General features: G+C 52.7%; 1 protein-coding gene across 1 annotated transcript in view; it reads right to left on the reverse strand.

Moving 5' to 3' along the window:
- LOC144954344 (cyclic nucleotide-gated channel alpha-3-like) overlaps positions 1 to 24,409 on the reverse strand; it is a gene marked incomplete at its 5' end in the record, with an annotated part of 51,768 nt that overhangs the window by 23,119 nt on the left and 4,240 nt on the right. Inside the window, one exon of the mRNA XM_078884857.1 lies at positions 6,930 to 7,226. Within this exon, the coding sequence (XP_078740983.1) occupies positions 6,930 to 7,226 (297 nt within the window). The remainder of the gene's footprint in view (positions 1 to 6,929; positions 7,227 to 24,409) is intronic.

Below are 24,409 nucleotides of genomic sequence, written 5' to 3' on the forward strand. Positions count from 1 at the left end.
AGGTGCACTTGGCCTGGCACAAGCGTCGTGGTGACGTCACCGCCACTTAGTGGCGAATGGCGGTTGTTGTTGTTGTTGATGTCTGGTTACTGTCTACCTGGTATCTGGATATTTGGCTATCTGGCTAATCTGGCTCGCTGGCATCTGAATATATCTGGCTGGGATCTGGTATCTGGCTACGAGATATCTGGTGGTTATCTGGTACAAGGATATCTGGTGATAATTGCTTTTTGACCCTTCTATCTGGCAACAAAACTGACACCTATTTTTTACAAGGAGTCATGTTTGCATAGACCACAATACCTGCGGCCATAATGCAAACAAAACACACAACTCTGATAATGTATGTGCACTATCCTTGAAGTTGATTGGTCCACACCCGAGACAGCTTTCCTTAGAGCCTAGTCTCACATGGTCCTTGAAGTTGATTGGTCCACACCCGAGACAGCTTTCCTTAGAGCCTAGTCTCACATGGTCCTTGAAGTTGATTGGTCCACACCCGAGACAGCTTTCCTTAGAGCCTAGTCTCACATGGTCCTTGAAGTTGATTGGTCCACACCCGAGACAGCTTTCCTTAGAGCCTAGTCTCACATGGTCCTTGAAGTTGATTGGTCCACACCCGAGACAGCTTTCCTTAGAGCCTAGTCTCACATGGTCCTTGGAGTTGATTGGTCCACACCCGAGACAGCTTTCCTTAGAGCCTAGTCTCACATGGTCCTTGAAGTTGATTGGTCCACACCCGAGACAGCTTTCCTTAGAGCCTAGTCTCACATGGTCCTTGGAGTTGATTGGTCCACACCCGAGACAGCTTTCCTTAGAGCCTAGTCTCACATGGTCCTTGAAGTTGATTGGTCCACACCCGAGACAGCTTTCCTTAGAGCCTAGTCTCACATGGTCCTTGAAGTTGATTGGTCCACACCCGAGACAGCTTTCCTTAGAGCCTAGTCTCACATGGTCCTTGAAGTTGATTGGTCCACACCAGAGACAGCTTTCCTTAGAGCCTAGTCTCACATGGTCCTTGAAGTTGATTGGTCCACACCCGAGACAGCTTTCCTTAGAGCCTAGTCTCACATGGTCCTTGAAGTTGATTGGTCCACACCCGAGACAGCTTTCCTTAGAGCCTAGTCTCACATGGTCCTTGAAGTTGATTGGTCCACACCCGAGACAGCTTTCCTTAGAGCCTAGTCTCACATGGTCCTTGGAGTTGATTGGTCCACACCCGAGACAGCTTTCCTTAGAGCCTAGTCTCACATGGTCCTTGAAGTTGATTGGTCCACACCCGAGACAGCTTTCCTTAGAGCCTAGTCTCACATGGTCCTTGGAGTTGATTGGTCCACACCCGAGACAGCTTTCCTTAGAGCCTAGTCTCACATGGTCCTTGAAGTTGATTGGTCCACACCCGAGACAGCTTTCCTTAGAGCCTAGTCTCACATGGTCCTTGAAGTTGATTGGTCCACACCCGAGACAGCTTTCCTTAGAGCCTAGTCTCACATGGTCCTTGAAGTTGATTGGTCCACACCAGAGACAGCTTTCCTTAGAGCCTAGTCTCACATGGTCCTTGAAGTTGATTGGTCCACACCCGAGACAGCTTTCCTTAGAGCCTAGTCTCACATGGTCCTTGAAGTTGATTGGTCCACACCCGAGACAGCTTTCCTTAGAGCCTAGTCTCACATGGTCCTTGAAGTTGATTGGTCCACACCCGAGACAGCTTTCCTTAGAGCCTAGTCTCACATGGTCCTTGAAGTTGATTGGTCCACACCCGAGACAGCTTTCCTTAGAGCCTAGTCTCACATGGTCCTTGAAGTTGATTGGTCCACACCCGAGACAGCTTTTCTTAGAGCCTAGTCTCACTTGGTGTTGGAACAGATGACGAAAGCTGTCTCGGGTGTGGACCAATCAACTTCAAGGACAGTGCACATACATCATCAAAGTTGTGTGTTTTTTGTTTGCATTATGACTGCAGGTATTGTGGTCTATGCAAACATGACTCCTCGTATAAAAAAGGTGTCAGTTTTGTTGCCAGATAGAAGGGCAAAAAAACTATTATCATATTTTTTTACTGGCAAATGAGGTTCCAAGGATATCTGGTATCTGGCTACGAGACATCTGGTCATCTGGTATTTGGATATCCGGTATCTGGTATCTGACATCTGGTATCTGGTACGTGAGCTCTGCTATCTGGTACGTGATCTCTGCTATCTGGTATGTGATCTCTTCCATCTGGTACGTGATCTCTGCTATCTGGTACGTGATCTCTGCTATCTGGTACGTGATCTCTGCTATCTGGTACGTGATCTCTGCCATCTGGTACGTGATCTCTGCCATCTGGTACGTGATCTCTGCCATCTGGTACGTGATCTCTGCTATCTGGTACGTGATCTCTGCCATCTGGTATGTGATCTCTGCTATCTGGTACGTGATCTCTGCCATCTGGTACGTGATCTCTACCATCTGGTACGTGATCTCTACTATCTGGTACGTGATCTCTGCCATCTGGTACGTGATCTCTGCTATCTGGTACGTGATCTCTGCCATCTGGTATGTGATCTCTGCTATCTGGTACGTGATCTCTGCCATCTGGTACGTGATCTCTACCATCTGGTACGTGATCTCTACTATCTGGTACGTGATCTCTGCCATCTGGTACGTGATCTCTGCTATCTGGTACGTGATCTCTGCCATCTGGTACGTGATCTCTACCATCTGGTACGTGATCTCTGCCATCTGGTACGTGATCTCTGCCATCTGGTACGTGATCTCTGCTATCTGGTACGTGATCTCTGCCATCTGGTACGTGATCTCTGCCATCTGGTACGTGATCTCTGCCATCTGGTACGTGATCTCTGCCATCTGGTACGTGATCTCTGCTATCTGGTACGGGATCTCTGCTATCTGGTACGTGATCTCTACCATCTGGTACGTGATCTCTGCTATCTGGTACGTGATCTCTGCCATCTGGTACGTGATCTCTGCCATCTGGTACGTGATCTCTGCCATCTGGTACGTGATCTCTGCTATCTGGTACGTGATCTCTGCCATCTGGTACGTGATCTCTACCATCTGGTACGTGATCTCTGCTATCTGGTACGTGATCTCTGCCATCTGGTACGTGATCTCTACCATCTGGTACGTGATCTCTGCCATCTGGTACGTGATCTCTGCCATCTGGTACGTGATCTCTGCCATCTGGTACGTGATCTCTGCTATCTGGTACGTGATCTCTGCCATCTGGTATGTGATCTCTGCTATCTGGTACGTGATCTCTGCCATCTGGTACGTGATCTCTACCATCTGGTACGTGATCTCTGCCATCTGGTACGTGATCTCTGCCATCTGGTACGGGATCTCTGCTATCTGGTACGTGATCTCTGCCATCTGGTATGTGATCTCTACTATCTGGTACGTGATCTCTGCCATCTGGTACATGATCTCTGCTATCTGGTACGTGATCTCTACCATCTGGTACGTGATCTCTGCTATCTGGTACGTGATCTCTACCATCTGGTACGTGATCTCTACCATCTGGTACGTGATCTCTGCCATCTGGTACGTGATCTCTGCCATCTGGTACGTGATCTCTGCCATCTGGTACGTGATCTCTGCTATCTGGTACGTGATCTCTGCCATCTGGTATGTGATCTCTGCTATCTGGTACGTGATCTCTGCCATCTGGTACGTGATCTCTACCATCTGGTACGTGATCTCTGCCATCTGGTACGTGATCTCTGCCATCTGGTACGGGATCTCTGCTATCTGGTACGTGATCTCTGCCATCTGGTATGTGATCTCTACTATCTGGTACGTGATCTCTGCCATCTGGTACATGATCTCTGCTATCTGGTACGTGATCTCTACCATCTGGTACGTGATCTCTGCTATCTGGTACGTGATCTCTACCATCTGGTACGTGATCTCTACCATCTGGTACGTGATCTCTGCCATCTGGTACGTGATCTCTGCCATCTGGTACGTGATCTCTGCCATCTGGTACGGGATCTCTGCTATCTGGTACGTGATCTCTGCCATCTGGTATGTGATCTCTACTATCTGGTACGTGATCTCTGCCATCTGGTACATGATCTCTGCTATCTGGTACGTGATCTCTACCATCTGGTACGTGATCTCTGCTATCTGGTACGTGATCTCTACCATCTGGTACGTGATCTCTACCATCTGGTACGTGATCTCTACTATCTGGTACGTGATCTCTGCTATCTGGTACGTGATCTCTGCCATCTGGTACGTGATCTCTACCATCTGGTACGTGATCTCTACTATCTGGTACGTGATCTCTGCTATCTGGTACGTGATCTCTGCCATCTGGTACGTGATCTCTACCATCTGGTACGTGATCTCTACCATCTGGTACGTGATCTCTACCATCTGGTACGTGATCTCTACCATCTGGTACGTGATCTCTGCTATCTGGTACGTGATCTCTGCTATCTGGTACGTGATCTCTGCTATCTGGTACGTGATCTCTGCCATCTGGTACGTGATCTCTACCATCTGGTACGTGATCTCTACTATCTGGTACGTGATCTCTGCTATCTGGTACGTGATCTCTGCTATCTGGTACGTGATCTCTGCTATCTGGTACGTGATCTCTGCTATCTGGTACGTGATCTCTACCATCTGGTACGTGATCTCTGCCATCTGGTACGTGATCTCTACTATCTGGTACGTGATCTCTACCATCTGGTACGTGATCTCTGCTATCTGGTACGTGATCTCTGCCATCTGGTATGTGATCTCTGCTATCTGGTATGTGATCTCTGCCATCTGGTACGTGATCTCTACTATCTGGTACGTGATCTCTGCTATCTGGTACGTGATCTCTGCCATCTGGTACGTGATCTCTGCTATCTGGTACGTGATCTCTGCCATCTGGTACGTGATCTCTACTATCTGGTACGTGATCTCTGCCATCTGGTACGTGATCTCTGCTATCTGGTACGTGATCTCTTCCATCTGGTACGTGATCTCTGCCATCTGGTACGTAATCTCTGCCATCTGGTACGTGATCTCTGCCATCTGGTACGTAATCTCTGCCATCTGGTACGTGATCTCTGCTATCTGGTACGTGATCTCTTCCATCTGGTACGTAATCTCTGCCATCTGGTACGTGATCTCTGCCATCTGGTACGTGATCTCTGCTATCTGGTACGTGATCTCTACCATCTGGTACGTGATCTCTGCTATCTGGTACGTGATCTCTGCTATCTGGTACGTGATCTCTGCCATCTGGTACGTAATCTCTGCCATCTGGTACGTGATCTCTACCATCTGGTACGTGATCTCTGCTATCTGGTACGTGATCTCTGCTATCTGGTACGTGATCTCTACCATCTGGTACGTGATCTCTGCCATCTGGTACGTAATCTCTGCTATCTGGTACGTGATCTCTACCATCTGGTACGTGATCTCTGCTATCTGGTACGTGATCTCTGCTATCTGGTACGTGATCTCTGCTATCTGGTACGTGATCTCTTCCATCTGGTACGTGTTCTCTGCTATCTGGTACGTGATCTCTTCCATCTGGTACGTGATCTCTGCCATCTGGTACGTGATCTCTGCCATCTGGTACGTGATCTCTTCCATCTGGTACGTGATCTCTGCTATCTGGTACGTGATCTCTGCTATCTGGTACGTGATCTCTGCCATCTGGTACGTGATCTCTGCTATCTGGTATGTGATCTCTGCCATCTGGTACGTGATCTCTGCTATCTGGTACGTGATCTCTGCTATCTGGTACGTGATCTCTGCCATCTGGTACGTGATCTCTGCTATCTGGTACGTGATCTCTGCTATCTGGTACGTGATCTCTGCCATCTGGTACGTGATCTCTGCCATCTGGTACGTGATCTCTGCTATCTGGTACGTGAGCTCTGCCATCTGGTACGTGATCTCTGCTATCTGGTACGTGATCTCTACTATCTGGTACGTGATCTCTGCTATCTGGTACGTGATCTCTGCCATCTGGTACGTGATCTCTGCCATCTGGTACGTGATCTCTGCCATCTGGTACGTGATCTCTGCTATCTGGTACGTGATCTCTGCTATCTGGTACGTGATCTCTGCCATCTGGTACGTGATCTCTGCCATCTGGTACGTGATCTCTGCTATCTGGTACGTGATCTCTGCTATCTGGTACGTGATCTCTGCCATCTGGTACGTGATCTCTGCCATCTGGTACGTGATCTCTGCTATCTGGTACGGGATCTCTACCATCTGGTACGTGATCTCTGCCATCTGGTACGTGATCTCTGCTATCTGGTACGGGATCTCTGCTATCTGGTACGGGATCTCTGCTATCTGGTACGTGATCTCTGCCATCTGGTACGTGATCTCTGCTATCTGGTACGTGATCTCTGCCATCTGGTACGTGATCTCTGCTATCTGGTACGTGATCTCTGCCATCTGGTATGTGATCTCTGCTATCTGGTACGTGATCTCTGCTATCTGGTACCTGATCTCTACCATCTGGTACGTGATCTCTACCATCTGGTACGTGATCTCTGCTATCTGGTACGTGATCTCTGCCATCTGGTATCTGACATCTGGTTATCTGGTACGTGACATCTGGTATCTGACATCTGGTTATCTGGTATCTGGTATCTCTGCTATCTGGTATGTGACATCTGCTATCTGGTACGTGACATCTGGTATCTGCCATCTGGTATCTGGTACGTGATCTCTTCCATCTGGTACGTGACATCTGGTATGTGGCATCTGGTATCTGGTATGTGACATCTGGTTATCTGGTTATCTGGTACGTGACATCTGGTTCTGGTATGTGACTTCTGGTACGTGATCTCTGCTATCTGGTACGTGACATCTGGTATCTGGTTATCTGGTACGTGACATCTGTGGGTTGTCGGGTATCTGGATGTCAGGTATCCGTCTACCTGGTATCCATTCGTACTCACGGAGAGACCTTCTTATCGTCATCCTTCTTCTTGTCGTCCTTCTTATCGTCCTTCTTCTTATCTCCTTCATTTTTATCTCCTTCATTCTTATCGTCTCCTTCATTTTTATCTACTTCATTTTTTTTTCCTTCATTTTTACCTCCTTCATTCTTATCATCTCCTTCGTTTTTTTTTCCTTCATTTTTTTCTCCTTCATTTTTTTCTACTTCATTTTTTTTTCCTTCATTTTTATCTCCTTCATTCTTCTCACCTCCTTCATTCTTCTCGTCTCCTTCATTCTTATCTCCTTCATTCTTCCTGGGAGTGTGGGCCATCGGGGGTGGATATCAAAAGGTGAGTAGGTAGGTGGAGGGGCAGGTAGGTGAGTAGGTAGGTGGAGGGGTAGGTAGGTGAGTAGGTAGGTGAGTAGGTAGGTGAGTAGGTAGGTGAGTAGGTAGGTGGAGGGGTAGGTAGGTGAGTAGGTAGGTGGAGGGGTAGGTAGGTGAGTAGGTAGGTGAGTAGATAGGTGGAGGGGCAGGTAGGTGAGTAGGTAGGTGAGTAGGTAGGTAGGTGAGTAGGTAGGTGAGTAGGTAGGTGGAGGGGTAGGTAGGTGAGTAGGTAGGTGAGTAGATAGGTGGAGGGGTAGGTGAGTAGGTAGGTGAGTAGGTAGGTGACCAGGTAGGTGATTAGGTAGGTGAGGAGGTAGGTAGGTGAGTAGGTAGGTGAGTAGGTAGGTGAGTAGGTAGGTAGGTGAGTAGGTAGGTAGGTGGAGGGGTAGGTGAGTAGGTAGGTGAGTAGGTAGGTGAGTAGGTAGGTGGAGGGGTAGGTGAGTAGGTAGGTGAGTAGATAGGTGGAGGGGTAGGTGAGTAGGTAGGTGAGTAGGTAGGTGAGTAGCTAGGTGACCAGGTAGGTGAGTAGGTAGGTGGAGGGGTAGGTAGGTGAGTAGGTAGGTGAGTAGGTAGGTGGGTAGGTAGGTGAGTGGGTAGGTGAGTGGGTAGGTGAGTAGGTAGGTGAGTAGGTAGGTGAGTGGGCAGGTGAGTAGGTAGGTGGAGGGGTAGGTAGGTGAGTAGGTAGGTGAGTAGGTAGATGAGTAGGTAGGTGGAGGGGTAGGTAGGTGAGTAGCTAGGTGAGTAGGTAGGTGAGTAGGTAGGTGGAGGGGCAGGTAGGTGAGTTGGTAGGTGAGTAGGTAGGTGAGTAGGTAGGTAGAGGGGTAGGTAGGTGAGTAGGTAGGTGAGTAGGCAGGTGAGTAGGTAGGTGAATAGGTAGGTGAGTAGGTAGGTAGGTGAGTAGGTAGGTGGAGGGGTAGGTAGGTGAGTAGGTAGGTGAGTAGGTAGGTGAGTAGGTAGGTGGAGGGGTAGGTAGGTGGAGGGGTAGGTGAGTAGGTAGGTGAGTAGGTAGGTGAGTAGGTAGGTGGAGGGGTAGGTGAGTAGGCAGGTGAGTAGGTAGGTGAGTAGGTAGGTGAGAAGGTAGGTGGAGGGGTAGGTGAGTAGGTAGGTGGAGGGGTAGGTGAGTAGGTAGGTGAGTAGGTAGGTGAGAAGGTAGGTGGAGGGGTAGGTGAGTAGGTAGGTGGAGGGGTAGGTGAGTAGGCAGGTGAGTAGGTAGGTGAGTAGGTAGGTGAGAAGGTAGGTGAGTAGGTAGGTGAGTAGGTAGGTGAGTAGGTAGGTGGAGGGGTAGGTGAGTAGGCAGGTGAGTAGGTAGGTGAGTAGGTAGGTGAGTAGGTAGGTGGAGGGGTAGGTGAGTAGGCAGGTGAGTAGGTAGGTGAGTAGGTAGGTGAGTAGGTAGGTGGAGGGGTAGGTGAGTAGGTAGGTGAGAAGGTAGGTGAGTAGGTAGGTGAGTAGGTAGGTGGAGGGGTAGGTAGGTGAGAAGGTAGGTGAGTAGGTAGGTGAGTAGGTAGGTGGAGGGGTAGGTAGGTGAGTAGGTAGGTGGAGGGTTAGGTAGGTGAGTAGGTAGGTGAGTAGGTAGGTGGAGGGGTAGGTAGGTGAGTAGGTAGGTGAGAAGGTAGGTGAGTAGGTAGGTAGGTGAGTAGGTAGGTGAGTAGGCAGGCGAGTAGGTAGGTGAGTAGGTAGGTGAGTAGGTAGGTGGAGGGGTAGGTAGGTGGAGAGGTAGGTGAGTAGGTAGGTGAGTAGGTAGGTGAGTAGGTAGGTGGAGGGGTAGGTAGGTGGAGAGGTAGGTGAGTAGGTAGGTGAGTAGGTAGGTGAGTAGGTAGGTGGAGGGGCAGGTAGGTGAGTAGGTAGGTGGAGGGGTAGGTAGGTGGAGAGGTAGGTGAGTAGGTAGGTGACCAGGTAGGTGAGTAGGTAGCTGAGTAGGTAGGTGAGTAGGTAGGTGAGTAGGTAGGTGAGTAGGTAGGTGGAGGGGTAGGTAGGTGAGAAGGTAGGTGAGTAGGTAGGTGAGTAGGTAGGTGGAGGGGTAGGTAGGTGGAGAGGTAGGTGAGTAGGTAGGTGAGTAGGTAGGTGAGAAGGTAGGTGAGTAGGTAGGTGGAGGGGTTGGTAGGTGAGTAGGTAGGTGAGTAGGTAGGTGGAGGGGTTGGTAGGTGAGTAGGTAGGTGAGTAGGTAGGTGGAGGGGTAGGTAGGTGAGTAGGTGGGTGAGTAGGTAGGTAGGTGGAGGGGTAGGTAGGTGAGTAGGTAGGTGAGTAGGTAGGTGAGTAGGTAGGTGGAGGGGTAGGTAGGTGAGTAGGTAGGTGAGTAGGTAGGTGAGTAGGTAGGTGAGAAGGTAGGTGAGTAGGTAGGTGAGGAGGTAGGTGAGTAGGTGAGAAGGTAGGTGAGTAGGTGAGTAGGTAGGTGAGAAGGTAGGTGAGTAGGTAGGTAGGTGAGTAGGTAGGTGGAGAGGTAGGTGAGTAGGTAGGTGGAGGGGTAGGTAGGTGACCAGGTAGGTGAGTAGGTAGGTGAGTAGGTAGGTGGAGAGGTAGGTAGGTGAGAAGGTAGGTGAGTAGGTAGGTGAGTAGGTAGGTGGAGGGGTAGGTAGGTGAGAAGGTAGGTGAGTAGGTAGGTGAGTAGGTAGGTGAGTAGGTAGGTGAGTAGGTAGGTGAGTAGGTAGGTGAGTAGGTAGGTGAGTAGGTAGGTGGAGGGGTAGGTGAGTAGGTAGGTGAGTAGGTAGGTGAGTAGGTAGGTGAGTAGGTAGGTGGAGGGGTAGGTGAGTAGGTAGGTGAGTAGGTAGGTAGGTGAGTAGGTAGGTGAGTAGGTAGGTGAGTAGGTAGGTGGAGGGGTAGGTAGGTGAGTAGGTAGGTAGGTGGAGGGGTAGGTGGAGGGGTAGGTAGGTGAGTAGGTAGGTGGAGGGGTAGGTGAGTAGGTAGGTGAGTAGGTAGGTGAGTAGGTGAGTGGGTAGGTGGAGGGGCAGGTAGGTGAGTAGGTAGGTGAGTAGGTAGGTGGAGGGGTAGGTGAGTAGGTAGGTGGAGGGGTAGGTAGGTGACCAGGTAGGTGAGTAGGTAGGTAGGTGAGTAGGTAGGTGAGTAGGTAGGTGAGTAGGTAGGTGAGTAGGTAGGTGAGTAGGTAGGTGAGTAGGTAGGTGAGTAGGTAGGCAGGTGAGTAGGTAGGTGAGTAGGTAGGTGAGTAGGTAGGTGGAGGGGTAGGTAGGTGAGTAGGTAGGTGAGTAGGTAGGTGAGTATGTAGGTGAGTAGGTAGGTAGAGGGGCAGGTAGGTGAGTAGGTAGGTGAGTAGGTAGGTGAGTAGGTGAGTAGGTGAGGAGGTGAGTAGGTAGGTGAGTAGGTAGGTGGAGGGGTAGGTGAGTAGGTAGGTGAGTAGGTAGGTGGGTAGGTAGGTGAGTAGGTAGGTGAGTAGGTAGGTGAGTAGGTAGGTGGAGGGGTAGGTGAGTAGGTAGGTGAGTAGGTAGGTGAGTAGGTAGGTGGAGGGGCAGGTAGGTGAGTAGGTAGGTGAGTAGGTAGGTGAGTAGGTAGGTGGAGGGGTAGGTAGGTGAGTAGGTAGGTGGGTAGGTAGGTGAGTAGGTAGGTGAGTAGGTAGGTGAGTAGGTAGGTGGAGGGGTAGGTGAGTAGGTAGGTGAGTAGGTAGGTGAGTAGGTAGGTGGAGGGGCAGGTAGGTGAGTAGGTAGGTGAGTAGGTAGGTGAGTAGGTAGGTGGAGGGGTAGGTGAGTAGGTAGGTGAGTAGGTAGGTGAGTAGGTAGGTGGGTAGGTAGGTGGAGGGGTAGGTAGGTGAGTAGGTAGGTGGAGGGGCAGGTAGGTGAGTAGGTAGGTGAGTAGGTAGGTGAGTAGGCAGGTGAGTAGGTAGGTGAGTAGGTAGGTGGAGGGGTAGGTAGGTGAGTAGGTAGGTGAGTAGGTAGGTGAGTAGGTAGGTGGAGGGGCAGGTAGGTGAGTAGGTAGGTGAGTAGGTAGGTGAGTAGGTAGGTGGGTAGGTAGGTGGAGGGGTAGGTAGGTGAGTAGGTAGGTGGAGGGGCAGGTAGGTGAGTAGGTAGGTGAGTAGGTAGGTGAGTAGGCAGGTGAGTAGGTAGGTGAGTAGGTAGGTGGAGGGGTAGGTAGGTGAGTAGGTAGGTGAGTAGGTAGGTGAGTAGGTAGGTGGAGGGGCAGGTAGGTGAGTAGGTAGGTGAGTAGGTAGGTGAGTAGGTAGGTGGAGGGGTAGGTAGGTGAGTAGGTAGGTGAGTAGGCAGGTGAGTAGGTAGGTGAGTAGGTAGGTGAGTAGGTAGGTAGGTGAGTAGGTAGGTAGGTGAGTAGGTAGGTGGAGGGGTAGGTAGGTGAGTAGGTAGGTGAGTAGGTAGGTGAGTAGGTAGGTGGAGGGGTAGGTAGGTGGAGGGGTAGGTGAGTAGGTAGGTGAGTGGGCAGGTGAGTGGGCAGGTGAGTAGGTAGGTGAGTAGGTAGGTGGAGGGGTAGGTGAGTAGGTAGGTGAGTAGGTAGGTGAGTAGGTAGGTGGAGGGGTAGGTGAGTAGGCAGGTGAGTAGGTAGGTGAGTAGGTAGGTGAGAAGGTAGGTGGAGGGGTAGGTGAGTAGGTAGGTGGAGGGGTAGGTGAGTAGGTAGGTGAGTAGCTAGGTGAGAAGGTAGGTGGAGGGGTAGGTGAGTAGGTAGGTGGAGGGGTAGGTGAGTAGACAGGTGAGTAGGTAGGTGAGTAGGTAGGTGAGTAGGTAGGTGGAGGGGTAGGTGAGTAGGCAGGTGAGTAGGTAGGTGAGTAGGTAGGTGAGAAGGTAGGTGAGTAGGTAGGTGAGTAGGTAGGTGAGTAGGTAGGTGGAGGGGTAGGTGAGTAGGCAGGTGAGTAGGTAGGTGAGTAGGTAGGTGGAGGGGCAGGTAGGTGAGTAGGCAGGTGAGTAGGTAGGTGAGTAGGTAGGTGGAGGGGCAGGTAGGTGAGTAGGTAGGTGAGTAGGTAGGTGGAGGGGCAGGTAGGTGAGTAGGTAGGTGAGTAGGTAGGTGAGTAGGTAGGTGAGTAGGCAGGTGAGTAGGTAGGTGAGTAGGTAGGTGGAGGGGCAGGTAGGTGAGTAGGTAGGTGAGTAGGTAGGTGAGTAGGTAGGTGGAGGGGCAGGTAAGTAGGTAGGTGAGTAGGTAGGTGAGTAGGTAGGTGGAGGGGCAGGTAGGTGAGTAGGTAGGTGAGTAGGTAGGTGGAGGGGTAGGTAGGTGGAGGGGTAGGCAGGTGAGTAGGTAGGTGAGTAGGTAGGTGAGTAGGTAGGTGAGTAGGCAGGTGAGTAGGTAGGTGAGTAGGTAGGTGAGTAGGTAGGTAGGTGAGTAGGTAGGTGGAGGGGTAGGCAGGTGAGTAGGTAGGTGAGTAGGCAGGTGAGTAGGCAGGTGAGTAGGTAGGTGAGTAGGTAGGTGAGTAGGTAGGTGAGTAGGTAGGTGGAGGGGTAGGTAGGTGAGTAGGTAGGTGGAGGGGTAGGTAGGTGAGTAGGTAGGTGGAGGGGTAGGTAGGTGGAGGGGTAGGTAGGTGAGTAGGTAGGTGAGTAGGCAGGTGAGTAGGTAGGTGAGTAGGTAGGTGAGTAGGTAGGTGGAGGGGTAGGTAGGTGAGTAGGTAGGTGGAGGGGTAGGTAGGTGAGTAGGTAGGTGGAGGGGTAGGTAGGTGGAGGGGTAGGTAGGTGAGTAGGTAGGTGGAGGGGTAGGTGGAGGGTTAGGTAGGTGAGCAGGTAGGTGAGTAGGTAGGTAGGTGAGTAGGTAGGTGAGTAGGTAGGTGAAGGGGCAGGTAGGTGAGTAGGTAGGTGAGTAGGTAGGTGAGTAGGTAGGTGGAGGGGTAGGTATGTGAGTAGGTAGGTGAGTAGGTAGGTAGGTGAGTAGGTAGGTGAGTAGGTAGGTGGAGGGGTAGGTAGGTGAGTAGGTGAGTAGGCAGGTGAGTAGGTAGGTGAGTAGGTAGGTGAGTAGGTAGGTGAGTAGGTAGGTGGAGGGGCAGGTAGGTGAGTAGGTAGGTGAGTAGGTAGGTGAGTAGGTAGGTGGAGGGGCAGGTAGGTGAGTAGGTAGGTGAGTAGGTAGGTGAGTAGGTAGGTGAGTAGGTAGGTGGAGGGGCAGGTAGGTGAGTAGGTAGGTGAGTAGGTAGGTGAGTAGGTAGGTGAGTAGGTAGGTGGAGGGGCAGGTAGGTGAGTAGGCAGGTGAGTAGGTAGGTGAGTAGGTAGGTGGACGGGTAGGTAGGTGACCAGGTAGGTGAGTAGGTAGGTAGGTGAGTAGGTAGGTGAGTAGGTAGGTGAGTAGGTAGGTAGGTGAGTAGGTACGTGAGTAGGTAGGTGAGTAGGTAGGTGGAGGGGTAGGTAGGTGAGTAGGTAGGTGAGTAGGTAGGTGAGTAGGTAGGTGGAGGGGTAGGTGAGTAGGCAGGTGAGTAGGTAGGTGAGTAGGTAGGTGGAGGGGCAGGTAGGTGAGTAGGTAGGTGAGTAGGCAGGTGAGTAGGTAGGTGAGTAGGTAGGTGAGTAGGTAGGTGAGGAGGTAGGTAGGTGAGTAGGTAGGTGAGTAGGTAGGTGAGTAGGTAGGTAGGTGAGTAGGTAGGTAGGTGGAGGGGTAGGTGAGTAGGTAGGTGAGTAGGTAGGTGAGTAGGTAGGTGAGTAGGCAGGTGAGTAGGTAGGTGAGTAGGTAGGTGAGTAGGTAGGTGAGTAGGCAGGTGAGTAGGTAGGTGAGTAGGTAGGTGAGTAGGTAGGTAGGTGAGTAGGTAGGTGGAGGGGTAGGTAGGTGACCAGGTAGGTGAGTAGGTAGGTAGGTGAGTAGGTAGGTGAGTAGGTAGGTGAGTAGGTAGGTGAGTAGGTAGGTGGGTAGGTAGGTGGAGGGGTAGGTGAGTAGGTAGGTGAGTAGGTAGGTGGAGGGGTAGGTGGAGGGGTAGGTGAGTAGGTAGGTGAGTAGGTAGGTGGAGGGGTAGGTGAGTAGGTAGGTGAGTAGGTAGGTGAGTAGGTAGGTGGAGGGGTAGGTAGGTGAGTAGGTAGGTGAGTAGGTAGGTGGAGGGGTAGGTGAGTAGGTAGGTGAGTAGGTAGGTGGAGGGGTAGGTGGAGGGGTAGGTAGGTGAGTAGGTAGGTGGAGGGGTAGGTGAGTGGGTAGGTGAGTAGGTAGGTGAGTAAAACTTCAACTTGTGTTGATGCAACTACGCTGTTGCAACTACACCTACAGATGCAACTACAGTTGCACCTACAGATGCAACTTCTGTTGCACCTACAGATGCAACTACTGTTGCTTCTACAGATGCAACTTCTGTTGCACCTACAGATGCAACTTCTGTTGCACCTACAGATGCAACTACTGTTGCACCTACAGATGCAACTACTGTTGCACCTACAGATGCAACTTCTGTTGCACCTACAGATGCAACTTCTGTTGCACCTACAGATGCAACTACTGTTGCACCTACAGATGCAACTACTGTTGCACCTACAGATGCAACTTCTGTTGCACCTACAGATGCAACTCCTGTTGCACCTACAGATGCAACTTCACCTACAGATGCAACTACCATTGCACCTACAGATGCAACTTCTGTTGCATCTACAGATGCAACTTCACCTACAGATGCAACTACCATTGCACCTACAGATGCAACTTCTGTTGCATCTACAGATGCAACTTCACCTACAGATGCAACTACCATTGCACCTACAGATGCAACTCCTGTTGCACCTACAGATGCAACTTCACCTACAGATGCAACTACCATTGCACCTACAGATGCAACTTCTGTTGCACCTACAGATGCAACTTCACCTACAGATGCAACTACCGTTGCACCTACAGATGCAACTACCGTTGCACCTACAGATGCAACTACTGTTGCACCTACAGATGCAACTACCGTTGCACCTACAGATGCAACTACTGTTGCACCTACAGATGCAACTACCGTTGCACCTACAGATGCAACTACTGTTGCACCTACAGATGCAACTACCGTTGCACCTACAGATGCAACTACCGTTGCACCTACAGATGCAACTCCTGTTGTACCTACAGATGCAACTCCTGTTGTACCTACAGATGCAACTACACCTACAGATGCAACTCCTGTTGCACCTACAGATGCAACTACACCTACAGATGCAACTTCTGTTGCACCTACAGATGCAACTACTGTTGCACCTACAGATGCAACTACAGTTGCATCTACAGATGCAACTACTGTTGCACCTACAGATGCAACTACTGTTGCACCTACAGATGCAACTACACCTACAGATGCAACTTCTGTTGCACCTACAGATGCAACTCCTGTTGCACCTACAGATGCAACTACTGTTGCACCTACAGATGCAACTCCTGTTGCACCTACAGATGCAACTACTGTTGCACCTACAGATGCAACTACCGTTGCACCTACAGATGCAACTTCTGTTGCATCTACAGATGCAACTACAGTTGCACCTACAGATGCAACTTCTGTTGCACCTACAGATGCAACTACTGTTGCACCTACAGATGCAACTTCTGTTGCACCTACAGATGCAACTTCTGTTGCACCTACAGATGCAACTACTGTTGCACCTACAGATGCAACTCCTGTTGCACCTACAGATGCAACTACTGTTGCACCTACAGATGCAACTACTGTTGCACCTACAGATGCAACTACTGTTGCACCTACAGATGCAACTACTGTTGCACCTACAGATGCAACTTCTGTTGCACCTACAGATGCAACTTCTGTTGCACCTACAGATGCAACTACTGTTGCACCTACAGATGCAACTCCTGTTGCACCTACAGATGCAACTACTGTTGCACCTACAGATGCAACTACTGTTGCACCTACAGATGCAACTACTGTTGCACCTACAGATGCAACTACTGTTGCACCTACAGATGCAACTACACCTACAGATGCAACTCCTGTTGCACCTACAGATGCAACTACTGTTGCACCTACAGATGCAACTACTGTTGCACCTACAGATGCAGCTCCTGTTGCACCTACAGATGCAACTACTGTTGCACCTACAGATGCAACTTCTGTTGCACCTACAGATGCAACTACCGTTGCACCTACAGATGCAACTCCTGTTGCACCTACAGATGCAACTCCTGTTGTACCTACAGATGCAACTCCCGTTGCACCTACAGATGCAACTACTGTTGCACCTACAGATGCAACTACTGTTGCACCTACAGATGCAACTCCTGTTGCACCTACAGATGCAACTACTGTTGCACCTACAGATGCAACTCCTGTTGCACCTACAGATGCAACTCCTGTTGTACCTACAGATGCAACTCCTGTTGTACCTACAGATGCAACTCCTGTTGCACCTACAGATGCAACTTCTGTTGCACCTACAGATGCAACTCCTGTTGCACCTACAGATGCAACTACTGTTGCACCTACAGATGCAACTCCTGTTGCACCTACAGATGCAACTCCTGTTGTACCTACAGATGCAACTCCCGTTGCACCTACAGATGCAACTACTGTTGCACCTACAGATGCAACTCCTGTTGCACCTACAGATGCAACTACTGTTGCACCTACAGATGCAACTACTGTTGCACCTACAGATGCAACTTCTGTTGCACCTACAGATGCAACTTCTGTTGCACCTACAGATGCAACTTCTGTTGCACCTACAGATGCAACTACTGTTGCACCTACAGATGCAACTTCTGTTGCACCTACAGATGCAACTACCGTTGCACCTACAGATGCAACTACTACTGTTGCACCTACAGATGCAACTACAGTTGCACCTACAGATGCAACTCCTGTTGCACCTACAGATGCAACTCCTGTTGCACCTACAGATGCAACTACAGTTGCACCTACAGATGCAACTACTACTGTTGCACCTACAGATGCAACTCCTGTTGCACCTACAGATGCAACTACTACTGTTGCACCTACAGATGCAACTACTGTTGCACCTACAGATGCAACTACAGTTGCACCTACAGATGCAACTACACCTACAGATGCAACTACAGTTGCACCTACAGATGCAACTACCGTTGCACCTACAGATGCAACTACACCTACAGATGCAACTACTGTTGCACCTACAGATGCAACTCCTGTTGCACCTACAGATGCAACTACACCTACAGATGCAACTACTGTTGCACCTACAGATGCAACTCCTGTTGCACCTACAGATGCAACTCCTGTTGCACCTACAGATGCAACTCCTGTTGCACCTACAGATGCAACTCCTGTTGCACCTACAGATGCAACTCCTGTTGTACCTACAGATGCAACTACTGTTGCACCTACAGATGCAACTCCTGTTGCACCTACAGATGCAACTCCTGTTGCACCTACAGATGCAACTTCTGTTGCACCTACAGATGCAACTACTGTTGCACCTACAGATGCAACTCCTGTTGCACCTACAGATGCAACTTCTGTTGCACCTACAGATGCAACTACACCTACAGATGCAACTACCGTTGCACCTACAGATGCAACTACCGTTGCACCTACAGATGCAACTACACCTACAGATGCAACTACCGTTGCACCTACAGATGCAACTCCTACCGTTGCACCTACAGATGCAACTCCTGTTGCATCGACAGCTACTGATGCAACTCCTGTTGCAACTACACCTACACATGCAACTACCGTTGCACCTACAGATGCAACTACAGTTGCATCTACAGTTGTAACTACACCTACAGATGCAACTACTGTTGCAACTACAGTTGCGTCCACAAACTCCCCCCCCGCATGCAACTGGTTGCATCGAGGGCGGCAACGACTCACTCCGCCCCGGGGTTGCTGTTGCAGTTGTTGCAGTTCAGCTCCACCAAACTCCACGTTACCCTGACGAGGCTAGGGCGGTCCGGGCAGGTTACAGCAGAGGGCGGGGCGGGTGAGAGATTGAGTGGGTGAGCGGGTGGGTGGGTGAGTGGGTGCGTGGGTGAGTGGGTAGGTGCGTGGGTGAGTGGGTGGGTGAGTGGGTGGGTGGGTGAGTGGGTGGGTGAGTGGGTGAGTGGGTGGGTGAGTGGGTGGGTGGGTGAGTGGGTGGGTGGGTGAGTGGGTGGGTGAGTGGGTAGGTGCGTGGGTGAGTGGGTGGGTGAGTGGGTGGGTGGGTGGGTGAGTGGGTGGGTGGGTGAGTGGGTGGGTGAGTGGGTGGGTGGGTGAGTGGGTGGGTGAGTGGGTGGGTGAGTGGGTGGGTGAGTGGGTGGGTGGGTGGGTGAGTGGGTGGGTGAGTGGGTGGGTGAGTGGGTGAGTGGGTGAGTGGGTGGGTGAGTGGGTGGGTGGGTGAGTGGGTGGGTGGGTGAGTGGGTGGGTGAGTGGGTAGGTGCGTGGGTGAGTGGGTGGGTGAGTGGGTGGGTGGGTGGGTGAGTGGGTGGGTGGGTGAGTGGGTGGGTGAGTGGGTGGGTGGGTGAGTGGGTGGGTGAGTGGGTGGGTGAGTGGGTGGGTGAGTGGGTGGGTGGGTGGGTGAGTGGGTGGGTGAGTGGGTGGGTGAGTGGGTGGGTGGGTGAGTGGGTGGGTGAGTGGGTGGGTGAGTGGGTGGGTGAGCGGGTGGGTGAGTGGGTGGGTGGGTGAGGGGGTGGGTGAGTGGTTGAGTAGGTGGGTGGGTGAGGGGGTGGGTGAGTGGTTGAGTAGGTGGGTGAGTAGGCGGGCAGGTGACTGACTGAGCGGCTGACTGATTGGGTGGGTAGATGAGTGGGCGAGCGAATGGGTAGAGTGAGTGAGTAGACGAGTGGGCGAGCGAAGTGAGCGAGTGGGTAGATGAGTGAGTAGATGAGTGAGTGGGCGAGCGAGTGGGCGAGTGGACGAGCGAGTGGGCGAGTGAGTGAGCGAGTGGGTAGATGAGTGGGTGAGTGAGTAGATGAGTGGGCGAGCGATCGAGTGAGCGAGCGAGCGATTAGGCGAGCGAGCGAGCGAGTGGGTAGATGAGTGAGCGAGTGGGTAGATGAGTGAGCGAGTGGGTAGATGAGTGAGCGAGTGGGTAGATGAGTGAGCGAGTGGGCGAGCGAGTGAGTGGGTAGATGAGCGAGCGAGTGAGCGAGCGAGCGATTGGGCGAGCGATGTGAGCGAGTGGGTAGATGAGTGAGCGAGTGGGTAGATGAGTGAGCGAGTGGGTAGATGAGTGAGCGAGTGAGTGAGCGAGTGGGCGAGCGAAGTGAGCGAGTGGGTAGATGAGTGAGCGAGTGGGCGAGCGAGTGAGCGATTGGGTGAGCGAGTGAGTGAGCGATTGGGCGAGCGAGTGAGCGAGTGGGTAGATGAGTGAGTAGATGAGTGGGTGAGTGAGTAGATGAGTGGGTGAGTGAGCGAGTGGGTAGAAGAGTGAGAGAGTGGGTAGATGAGCGAGCGAGTTAGCGAGCGAGCGATTGGGCGAGCGAGCGAGCGAGTGGGTAGATGAGTGAGCGAGTGGGCGAGCGATGTGAGCGAGTGGGTAGATGAGTGAGCGAGTGGGTAGATGAGTGGGTGAGTGAGTAGATGAGTGGGTGAGTGAGTAGATGAGTGGGTGAGCGAGCGAGTGGGTAGATGAGCGAGCGAGTTAGCGAGCGAGCGATTGGGCGAGCGAGTGAGCGAGTGGGTAGAAGAGTGAGCGAGTGGGTAGATGAGCGAGCGAGTTAGCGAGCGAGCGATTGGGCGAGCGAGTGAGCGAGTGGGTAGAAGAGTGAGCGAGTGGGTAGATGAGCGAGCGAGTTAGCGAGCGAGCGATTGGGCGAGCGAGTGAGCGAGTGGGTAGATGAGTGAGCGAGTGGGTAGATGATGTGAGCGAGTGGGCGAGCGAGTGAGCGAGTGGGTAGATGAGCGAGCGAGTTAGCGAGCGAGCGATTGGGCGAGCGAGCGAGCGAGTGGGTAGATGAGTGAGCGAGTGGGTAGAAGAGTGAGCGAGTGGGCGAGCGAAGTGAGCGAGTGGGTAGATGAGTGAGCGAGTGGGTAGAAGAGTGAGCGAGTGGGCGAGCGAGTGAGCGAGTGGGTAGATGAGTGAGCGAGTGGGTAGAAGAGTGAGCGAGTGGGCGAGCGAAGTGAGCGAGTGGGTAGATGAGCGAGCGAGTGGGTAGAAGAGTGAGCGAGTGGGCGAGCGAGTGAGCGAGTGGGTAGATGAGTGAGCGAGTGGGTAGATGAGCGAGCGAGTGGGCGAGCGAGTGAGCGAGTGGGTAGATGAGTGAGCGAGTGAGCGAAGTGGGTAGATGAGTGAGCGAGTGGGTAGATGAGCGAGCGAGTGAGCGAGCGAGCGATTGGGCGAGCGAGCGAGCGAGTGGGTAGATGAGTGAGCGAGTGGGCGAGCGAAGTGAGCGAGTGGGTAGATGAGCGAGCGAGTTAGCGAGCGAGCGATTGGGCGAGCGAGCGAGCGAGTGGGTAGATGAGTGAGCGAGTGGGTAGAAGAGTGAGCGAGTTAGCGAGCGAGCGAGTGGGTGAGCGAGTGGGTAGAAGAGTGAGCGAGTGGGTAGACGAGTGAGCGAGTGGGCGAGCGAAGTGAGCGAGTGGGTAGATGAGTGAGCGAGTGGGTAGATGAGCGAGCGAGTGGGCGAGCGAGTGAGCGAGTGGGTAGATGAGCGAGCGAGTGGGTAGATGAGCGAGCGAGTGGGCGAGCGAGCGATTGGGCGAGCGAGCGAGCGAGTGGGTAGATGAGCGAGCGAGTGGGTAGATGAGTGAGCGAGTGGGCGAGCGAGTGAGCGAGTGGGTAGATGAGCGAGCGAAGTGAGCGAGCGAGCGATTGGGCGAGCGAGCGAGCGAGTGGGTAGATGAGCGAGCGAGTGGGTAGATGAAGTGAGCGAGTGGGCGAGCGAGTGAGCGAGTGGGTAGATGAGCGAGCGAGTGAGCGAGCGAGCGATTGGGCGAGCGAGCGAGCGAGTGGGTAGATGAGTGAGCGAGTGGGCGAGCGAGTGAGCTAGTGGGTAGATGAGTGAGCGAGTGGGTAGATGAGTGAGCGAGTGGGCGAGCGAGTGAGCGAGTGGGTAGATGAGCGAGCGAGTGAGCGAGCGAGCGATTGGGCGAGCGAGCGAGCGAGTGGGTAGATGAGTGAGCGAGTGGGTAGATGAGTGAGCGAGTGGGCGAGCGAGTGAGCGAGTGGGTAGATGAGCGAGCGAGTTAGCGAGCGAATGGGCGAGCGAGCGAGCGAGTGGGTAGATGAGCGAGCGAGTGGGCGAGCGAGCGAGTGAGCGAGTGGGTAGATGAGCGAGCGAGTTAGTGAGCGAGCGATTGGGCGAGCGAGCGAGCGAGCGAGTGGGTAGATGAGTGAGCGAGTGGGTAGATGAGTGAGCGAGTGGGCGAGCGAGTGAGCGATTGGGTAGATGAGCGAGCGAGTTAGCGAGCGAATGGGCGAGCGAGCGAGCGAGTGGGTAGATGAGTGAGTAGATGAGTGGGTGAGTGAGTAGATGAGTGAGTGAGTGAGTAGATGAGTGGGTGAGTGAGCGAGTGGGTAGATGAATGAGCGAGTGGGCGAGCGATTGGGCGGGCGAGTGAGTAGATGAGTGAGTGGGCGAGCGAAGTGGGCGAGTGGGCAAGCGAGTGGGCGAGTGAGTGAGCGAGTGGGTAGATGAGTGGGTGAGTGAGTAGATGAGTGGGTGAGTGAGTAGATGAGTGGGTGAGTGAGTGAGCGAGTGGGTAGATGAGTGGGTGAGTGAGTAGATGAGTGGGTGAGTGAGTAGATGAGTGGGTGAGTGAGCGAGCGAGTGGGCGAGCGAGCGAGCGATTGACCGAGCGATTGGGCGAGCGAAGTGAGCGAGTGGGTAGTTTGAGTGAGTAGGTGAGCGAGCGAGTGAGCGATTGGGCGAGCGATTGAGCAGTGGATAGATGAGTGAGTGATTGAGCGAGCGATCGACTGAGCGAGCGAGCGAGTGAGCGATTGAGCGAGTGGGTAGATGAGCGAGCGAGCGAGCGGGCGAGCGATTGGGCGAGCGAGCGAGCGATTGACCGAGCGATTGAACGAGCGAGTGAGCGATTGAGCGAGCGAGTGGGCGAGCGAAGTGGGCGAGTGAGTGAGCGAGTGGGTAGATGAGTGGGTGAGTGAGTAGATGAGTGGGTGAGTGAGCGAGCGAGTGGGCGAGTGAGCGAGTGATTGAGCGAGTGGGTAGATGAGTGAGCGAGCGAGCGATCGAGTGAAGTGAACGAGTGGGTAGATGAGCGAGCGAGCGATTGGGCGAGCGAGCAATTGACCGAGCAATTGACCGAGCGATTGAGCGAGTGAGTGAGCGAGTGGGTAGATGAGCGAGCGAGCGAGCGAGTGAGTGAGCGAGTGGGTAGATGAGCGAGCGAGCGAGCGAGTGAGTGAGCGAGTGGGTAGATGAGCGAGCGAGCGAGCGAGTGAGCGAGCGATTGAGCGAGTGGGTAGATGAGTGAGCGAGTCGGCGAGCGATTGGGCGAGCGAAGCGAGCGATTGAGCGAGTGGGTAGATGAGTGAGCGAGCGATTGGGCAAGCGAGTGGGCGATTGAGCGAGCGATTGGTGGGCGAGCAAGTGGGTAGATGAGCAAGCGATTGAACGAGCGATTGAACGAGCGATTGAACGAGCGATTGAACGAGCGATTGAACGAGCGATTGAACGAGCGATTGACCGAGCGAGCGATTGAACGAGCGATTGAACGAGCGATTGAACGAGCGAGCGAGCGATTGAACGAGCGAGCGAGCGATTGAACGAGCGATTGACCGAGCGATTGAACGAGCGATTGAACGAGCGATTGAACGAGCGATTGAACGAGCAATTGAACGAGCGATTGAACGAGCGATTGAACGAGCGATTGAACGAGCGATTGAACGAGCGATTGAACGAGCGATTGAACGAGCGATTGAACGAGCGACTGACCGAGCGATTGACCGAGCGATTGACCGAGCGATTGAACGAGCGATTGAACGAGCGATTGAACGAGCGATTGAACGAGCGATTGAACGAGCGATTGAACGAGCGATTGAACGAGCGATTGAACGAGCGGTTGACCGAGCGATTGAACGAGCGATTGAGCGAGCGATTGAACGAGCGATTGAACGAGCGATTGAACGAGCGATTGACCGAGCGATTGAACGAGCGATTGAACGAGCGATTGAACGAGCGATTGACCGAGCGATTGAGCGAGCGATTGAACGAGCGATTGAACGAGCGATTGAACGAGCGATTGAACGAGCGATTGACCGAGCGATTGAACGAGCGATTGACCGAGCGATTGAACGAGCGATTGAACGAGCGACTGACCGAGCGATTGAACGAGCGATTGAACGAGCGATTGAACGAGCGATTGAACGAGCGATTGAACGAGCGATTGACCGAGCGATTGAACGAGCGACTGACCGAGCGATTGACCGAGCGATTGACCGAGCGATTGAACGAGCGATTGAACGAGCGATTGAACGAGCGATTGAACGAGCGATTGAACGAGCGATTGAACGAGCGATTGACCGAGCGATTGACCGAGCGATTGAACGAGCGATTGAACGAGCGATTGAACGAGCGATTGACCGAGCGATTGAACGAGCGACTGACCGAGCGATTGAACGAGCGATTGAACGAGCGATTGAACGAGCGATTGACCGAGCGATTGAACGAGCGATTGAACGAGCGATTGAGCGAGCGATTGAACGAGCGATTGAACGAGCGATTGAACGAGCGATTGAACGAGCGATTGAACGAGCGACTGACCGAGCGATTGAACGAGCGATTGAACGAGCGACTGACCGAGCGATTGACCGAGCGATTGAACGAGCGATTGAACGAGCGATTGAACGAGCGATTGAACGAGCGATTGAACGAGCGATTGAACGAGCGATTGAACGAGCGATTGACCGAGCGAGCGATTGAACGAGCGATTGAACGAGCGATTGAACGAGCGATTGACCGAGCGAGCGATTGAACGAGCGATTGAACGAGCGATTGAACGAGCGATTGAACGAGCGAGCGATTGAACGAGCGATTGACCGAACGAGCGATTGAACGAGCGATTGAACGAGCGATTGACCGAGCGATTGAACGAGCAATTGACCGAGCGAGCGATTGAACGAGCGATTGAACGAGCGATTGAACGAGCGATTGACCGAGCGATTGACCGAACGAGCGATTGAACGAGCGATTGAACGAGCGATTGACCGAGCGATTGAACGAGCAATTGACCGAGCGAGCGATTGAACGAGCGATTGAACGAGCGATTGAACGAGCGATTGACCGAGCGAGCGATTGAACGAGCGATTGAACGAGCGATTGAACGAGCGATTGAACGAGCGATTGACCGAGCGAGCGATTGAC

The sequence above is a fragment of the Lampetra fluviatilis genome, unplaced genomic scaffold (genome assembly GCF_964198595.1).
Source record: "Lampetra fluviatilis unplaced genomic scaffold, kcLamFluv1.1 SCAFFOLD_359, whole genome shotgun sequence".
NCBI lineage: Eukaryota > Metazoa > Chordata > Hyperoartia > Petromyzontiformes > Petromyzontidae > Lampetra > Lampetra fluviatilis.